Source organism: Procambarus clarkii, chromosome 15 (genome assembly GCF_040958095.1).
Source record: "Procambarus clarkii isolate CNS0578487 chromosome 15, FALCON_Pclarkii_2.0, whole genome shotgun sequence".
NCBI classification, from domain to species: Eukaryota; Metazoa; Arthropoda; class Malacostraca; order Decapoda; family Cambaridae; genus Procambarus; species Procambarus clarkii.
This window is the reverse complement of record NC_091164.1, coordinates 8996982-9004481: the sequence shown is the minus strand read 5'-3', so window position 1 is coordinate 9004481 and position 7500 is coordinate 8996982. Positions and strand designations below refer to the sequence as shown.

Below are 7500 nucleotides of genomic sequence, written 5' to 3'. Positions count from 1 at the left end.
TACATGGTGGTGACGAGCAAGTTGGTGCATTGTAATGGTGATGTATTAATGGTGATTATGGTAGAACAATATGACGATATTACCATTTATGGCGGCGATGGTGGTGGTGTCGTTATTGCTGGAAGGTGCACAGCTAGGATGGTGTATTAATAGTGATCGTAATGATGGTGATGATACGTGCGGTGCTTTCGTGGCTATAGTGACGGATACAGTGAGCAACAGTGGCGTGGTGACGGTACGCTACTAACAGCAGCTGTTGCTACAACAGCCCATAACGGTAGCGGTGCAGTTAACGGTATTAAACAGAGAACTAAACTACCTTAAGATCACTACCATAACAAATCACCATTAACGCAACCAGAGGTGAGAATGGTGCAAATCTAAAGATGCCTTGACGACAGTGATATCTATATCCTCCATAACATTTGTAACTAAAGCCAAAAACTTATACATTTACCATTCAAAATAGATAAAAAAAGATCAGCATTGAATTATACACGAAAGAAAATTCGATAGCCTTATCTATGTGGAAGAAATTAAATATTCCTATAAATTAATTAAATGTATAAATACACGGGTATACCTAGAAATATATCTAATGGATTTCAAGATATATAAATATACCTAGAAATCTTTTAAATATATCAGGAAATATAATAAATATGTCTAGAGATATAATAATAAATATATATAAAATTATAATAAATATATCTAAAATATAATAATAGTATCTAGAAATATATTAAATACATCTAGAAATTTATCAAACGTATCTAAAATATAAAATATATCCAGAAATTAAAATAAATATAAATATATCTAGAAATATATAAAATATATAGAAATATATAAAATATATAGAAATATATAAAATATATAGAAATATATTAAATATATCTAAGTATTAAATATATCTAAGAATATATTAAATATAATTGAAATACATTTAATATATCTAGAAATATATCAAATATATCTAGCAAGACATTAAATATATGTAGTAAGATATTAAATATATCTAGTAATATATTATTATATCAGATAATATATTAAACATATCTAAAAAATTTATATTTGTTTACAGTGAGACAAGACGCTTCTACTTACAGTATGCTGAGCCTAAATCCTAATAGACGTCTATTTGATATGAAATTAAGCTGAATTAATGCTTAATTAATACTGAATTAATGATATGAATTAATGCTGATGAAAGTATTTATTGTGTTGATTCTGATGTGGTGATGGTGATAGTGGTGATTTTTGTGATGGTGATATTGGTGGTGATTGTGTTGATAATAATGATAGTGGTGGTGATGATTTGTGATGGAAATGATGGTGATTGATATTGATGGTGATAGGGAGAGCCTTGGCTGTTTTATGACATCATGTTAGGATGGTGTCACGTTCAATTTAAAATGAAGGTTCAAGAATTTCATGACGTTTGTAAAGGCAGATGTTACTGAATATTTCAGTAAGGGGTTTGATCAATGACTCTAGCATGAAAATTGTCTCTATTTATAATGTTCTATTTTAACGTAGGGGGAGAATGTTAGCTTTCCAAAAGTCCATTTTATCACTTCTACTGGAGCATGTTGCATAGCTATTAAAGTGAAGCATTATTGCCCTTTAACAAGCCCCCGGCTTCCTGTCCTCCAGTAGACGCCGCTAAGAGGTATGGCAGCTGCTGGGTAAATTAATAGAGGAAATTTAATACAGGTGAATAGAAACAGCAGTGTATATTCCATGTATGTGTGAAGAAAGATGGGATAGTTACCCTGACGAGCGCTCTTTTCATTCTCATTGGTTAGGTAGGGAAGAAGGTGTGTTGTATATTGGAAATTCTGTCTCGATCGTGCAGACAGTAAGGACGTGCTTATGTGTAAGCTGGCTGTTGGTATTTGGATGGTAGTGCTTGATATGAAGTACTTTTGCTATATCTAGTCTCTGATCGCTGTACCTGTCGATTATTTCAGCGTTGTTCGTCAGGATATCTCTGGTGATGCGTTAGCTGTGAAATAAATAATGTGATGGTTGAAAGAACCGTGTTGTTTGTGCGCTATTAAACGCATGAAACGAATGGTTTCTGTCTTGCCTATATACTGAGAATATTGCGGCTGACAGTTCATAACAATATGTAGAGGCACAGACAAATTCACGATCATATCATTCTTGCAATATATTGTGAAGCTGTTTCTTCCGTTCCGTGAAAATATGATTATTTAGTAGAACATACCAGATGGGACAGGTTCTGTAATGTCGACCTTTCTATCAGTGATACAATGGCAGTTTAAATGATCTCATCTACATAGGTATTAGAGACTCCGTTGTTAAGGACATGCCTCGATCTACTGAGTTCCTCGTCAAATAGCTTCCAATTGATGCTGCGGGAAAGAGCAGGGTTGATGTAGGCATCAACAGCACTTTCCTTGTACCAATCCTGGCCCTCACTACTAGCATTAGGGCACATTGAGAATATATTCTCAATCGACTTGAGAATGGTCCAGGACGGACCGAAACGTCGTCATCCCTTCACCTTCTAGTGTGTGGTCTGGTCATCATTAGGGCACATTCCTCTTCTAGTTCTTTTTGCATAGGTTGAAGTGTGAAAAAGCAACGACTATAACCACGAAAGGCAGCTTGCTTTTCATCTTCTCAGGAGAAAAAAAGGCACACTATTCTGCTTGTAATCATCCTGAGGCGGAATCAAACGCCCCATGTTAGGTACCGTCATAAGACGAGGTCATGGACACGCCTGAAATAGACCTCAGGTCTATTTTACCTGGACAAAAATAGCTGGACCTGGACTAAAAAATAGACTAATTCTATTTGACGGACTAAAAAATAGATTAATTCCATTTGACATGGACTAAAATAGTCCAGGTCAAATGTAATTTTAAATTTTTTACATTTACAAATGTAATAATTCAAATACAGGTCAAATGTAATTTTCTCACTTGATCAAACCCTATTGGTCATATTCAGTAACACACACATGCAAATTATATTTATATATCGTACGTAACATTACATATATATATGTTCAGTTACGTATGACATAATATGTAGCGAAAGAAAGACTATGTTAAATGTATGGGCTGTTAGGCAATATAAATATTTAATCATGTGTAGATAAGACGTAAATGAAATAATATTCAGGACAGAAGTACGACTCGGTGAGCAACAGACAAAAGACGAAATTTGTTAAAGACAAAATAAAACAAAAATAAAAATGTTTGTCTCAAAAGCAGGTTTTTAAGTTTAGAAAACTACAAGTAAAGAAGGAATAAATGGGACGAAAGGCAAATAGAAAAAAGCAATGAAAAGTGATTTTTTGTAATAAATTAAGAGAGTATATATATATATATATTTATATATATATATAATTATTTTATTAGAGATTATATATTTATTAGAATAATAATTACTTTGAAAATAAAAAATAAGATTGCGTGTTTACCAGTTACAATAAAACATAAATTATTAATTAATATATCTCATTCAGTCATGAAAACGAATGGTTTGACAATTATATTTTAATTCAAATTTTAAGGTTCCTAAATTAGGAGGATTTTCCTATTTTGTCACATATATATATATATATATATATATATATATATATATATATATATATATATATATATATATATATATATATATATATATATATTTTATATATATGTATATATATATGTATAATATTCAGAGAGCAATTGGGATATTTAAAACTCTTTTAGGTAAACTTGAAATTTCCTGAAACGTTACAAAAGGGGGTTAATAAATCTTTAATACAGATATCTGCAATCTTATAGAAATGGGAACAAATTGAGTACTGTATTTGTTAATTCTCAATAAATTATTTATCGAGCTGGGCTGTAAATAATATATAATAAATATTATTAAGGGGAGATAATTAAATTTGTCAATATATATAATAATATACTCTGAGTATTGGTGGATGTGAGATTGAAATGACAACTATTTAAAATATATTGGAATTTGAAAGAATATGGGATATATTAAAGTTTTGTTGTATTAGAAATATATCATAAATTCTATTGGGAATTTTGAAATGTAAACTATATTGGAAATGTTAAAATTCTAACTATTTTTATTTTATTGAGTAGAACTTGTATTGGAAAGCTTGTATTATATACTTTGGTGGAAACCTTTAAATACAAACCCATACGTATGTATACTAATCTACCCAGTGTTATACATCACTACTGATATACACATTAAAAAATATATATGAAAAATAAATACCAAATAAACAGTATTTCTACTAAACAAAACAAAAATAAATAAAACGAAACCACTATATCACTAAACATGTTTATACATGTTAAAAAAAAACAAATAATATTTTTTTTTTGCTAAATTAAGGCTATGGAAACTATCATGCAATTAAAAATAACTTAGCAACAACAACAGATGATTGGAATCAGGTCATAGTCACTACAAATGAAAATTTCAAAATCAAATTTATTTTCAAATAATTACTACAACCACCGTGTCTGAATGAATTGATAAGTGTGAACAGAAAGTTAATCAGAGAAACAGCACAGTATAAAAACACACTTGAGAACGTAAATTAATGATAAAATTTGACACGAAGAACCGAAAAAAATAATTTTAAAAGATAAGAGAACTAAACACATAACAATAACAATGAAGAAACATAAACAGTCTCAAAGTGAACAGAAGAAATTTGGATTAAAATTAAAACGTAGTTTTTAATAAAACATCAGAAAATTAAATGACAACGAGGAACAGCGGAAAAAAAATCCCTGTAGGCTGAGACTTCCGCCAGAGGTAAACAATTTATAATACAATAAACACATTATAAAAACAAAAACAAGAGGAAGATTAAGTTTTGAGATACATATATTTATATATAAATACATTCAAGAAACACATGTAAGTCAAATATTGACACATAAGTAGAGTTACAGATGAAGAAGAGAAAGAATGCGTAGAACACGAAGAACAGTTGCGTATACAATGAAATGTGTTCTTCACATCTCGGTGTATATTCACTTAGATTTAACTAACTTAAATCCAAAACTATATTCGAAGTGCAGTTTCTAGCTGGTCAGTAACTACAGTAACGACAGTAAGTTATTGTGGTTTCCTTAATAACTCTCCAGAGGTTGATTACCCCTCTTAAGACCAAATCAAAAATATTAAAAGAAAACAAGAACAAAAGCAGGAATAATAGAATAATAAGAATAGGAGGAACAACACATGAAAGAGATCAGGGATGGAAAATAAAACAAAATTAATATATAGTTAAAAATCACCAAAATAGAGAGAGAGAGAGAGAGAGAGAAAGAGAGAGTGTCAAGATAAAGTATGATATAAAAATAAATGATCAAAATAGACAAGTAATTCAAATAACATGAACCAAAACAGAACGAGTAAATACAGTAAAATAAAACATTAAAATGCTATATGCGGAAGAGTATAAAACAATAAACAATAAGAAAATAAAAAAAATACACAACTGGAGCAACAAAACTAAAAAAACGGAACAAATTGTGATAAGAATCCGTGTAACAGAACAGGCTGGATATATAAGAATAAAAACGAATTCTTAAATATACTTGAAATAATAAAATAATAAACACATTGAAATATAATCACGCGAGAAAAAGAATGTTGGAGACAATAAAATAATTGTCAGAAAAAAAATAATTTATAAAGTAATTAAGATGTTTTAAATACATATAAAAAGAGACGGAAGAAACAGAAAAACAATTAAAGAAAGAAGAAGAAAGAGAATCATTAATATGAAACACGACCAAATGGAAGTAACAGGAGCAAAATAGATGACACAGAAGCACAACTAAACAAATTGAAGCAAGATGCACGAAACTGGAGATAAAAGAAAAGATAGAAAAGCAAAGCCGAAGAAACATTAGGAAAACCGAAGTCACAAAGAAAGAAAAAATTATTAATTATAATGGCTAATTAACGAGAAAAACTCAATAGATGATGATAAAGTAAACCTGGATTATGATAAAACAAGAATAAATTGATGAGGTAAAGAGGAGGAAGAAAGTTCATGCATGGAAACATGAAGGAAAAATTATATTAAAAAAAGTAATTAAATTAAAAAGTTGGTATCACGCGCAATTGATTACGCACGAAAGTAATTCAGTAAGGGCACTGAGAAATTAAAAATCTGAAAATTACAGCCATTAACTCCTGAACTGGATAATTATTTAAAAAGTGCATAATTCTGCTTGTGAAAATTATAAAGTAATTAGAAAACTAAATACTTGAATTTTTTCATTAAATAATTTGAAGTAGGAAAAATGTATAATAGATTACATTAGATATGAAGAACTTATTGTAACGTTCTCTAAACAATAACCTTTTATTAATAATTCATTTTAAATCTGATTTTGTGTCATTAAGATTGACAATTTAATATCAATTGCAATAATAAAAAAAACAATACAAATATGATCTCAAACAAATTTATTTTATATCTTCTATTTTCAAGAACGATAATGACGCAAGCGCCAAAATTCTTCTAATTACCGAATTGCAAGGAATAATTGCAAGGTTTTTCATCTTATTATATAATATTTAATGGAGATATGTCAGTGAGTTATTATTTTAAGGATTTTAACTGAACAAAATCTACTATTCTACTATTTTTCACTTCCGATAGTGACAAACGTGAAATAGCGTTGGTAGCAGTCTAAGGGTTAAGAAAATGAGCAAATACGACAGTAACGAAATTTCTCAGTGAATAAACATGATAATTAAATATAAGTGAATAACCCGGAAAAAGAGGTCAAGTGAGCAAGGAAATAAGAAAGTCAAGGAACAAGTAAGCATGAAAGTAAGAAACTGAATAAGAAAGTAAGCAAGACACAAGGACTGACCGCGAAGCAGCACGGTCAAGTGATAGAGAGGCGGACCCCACCCCTGGCAGGTGGTGGTGGTGGTGGTAGTGGTGGAGGTGGTGGTGGTGGTGTTGTTGAAGATGGTGGTGGGTGGTGGTGGAGGTGGTGGTGGTGGTGGTGGTGGTTGTGGTGGTGGTGGTGGTGAGGGAGGAGGGCACGCACGCGACACGGGTACGGCCAAGTACGTACTCGCCCTCTTGTGACGTGCCCGAACACAGCGAGGTCAACTCCGTGGCATCCGTCGCTTCCGTGATTGACGGACCTGTTCGGGGAAGAGACGGGAAGGGAAGTAGAAGAGACGGGAACATCAATGAAGGAATAAATAGACGGAGAATGAACAGGAAGAGACAGTAGATATGAGACAAGGGCAGAATAGATAGAGTGAACAATTGATTGGATTGTAAATCCCAATGTAAAGGGATTGGATTAGTGTGGGAGAGAATTAACATCTATAATCTCAGTATGCAGGCGATGAATCACAATAACATGACTGAGGATATGCTGACCAAACATCACACCAGAAGATGACGACGTTTCGGTCCGTATGTGACCGTCAAGTCACTTACTACATGATACAATGGTC

General features: G+C 31.3%; 2 protein-coding genes across 5 annotated transcripts in view; one reads left to right on the top strand and one right to left on the bottom strand.

Moving 5' to 3' along the window:
* The window catches only part of LOC138364892 (uncharacterized), a 425505-nt gene that overhangs the window by 110497 nt on the left and 307508 nt on the right, over positions 1 to 7500 (top strand). The gene's annotated exons all lie outside the window — the stretch shown is intronic.
* The window catches only part of LOC138364891 (uncharacterized), a 49998-nt gene that overhangs the window by 16716 nt on the left and 25782 nt on the right, over positions 1 to 7500 (bottom strand). Inside the window, exon 7 of the mRNA XM_069324945.1 lies at positions 7107 to 7179. Coding sequence (XP_069181046.1) covers positions 7107 to 7179 — 73 coding nt within the window. The remainder of the gene's footprint in view (positions 1 to 7106; positions 7180 to 7500) is intronic.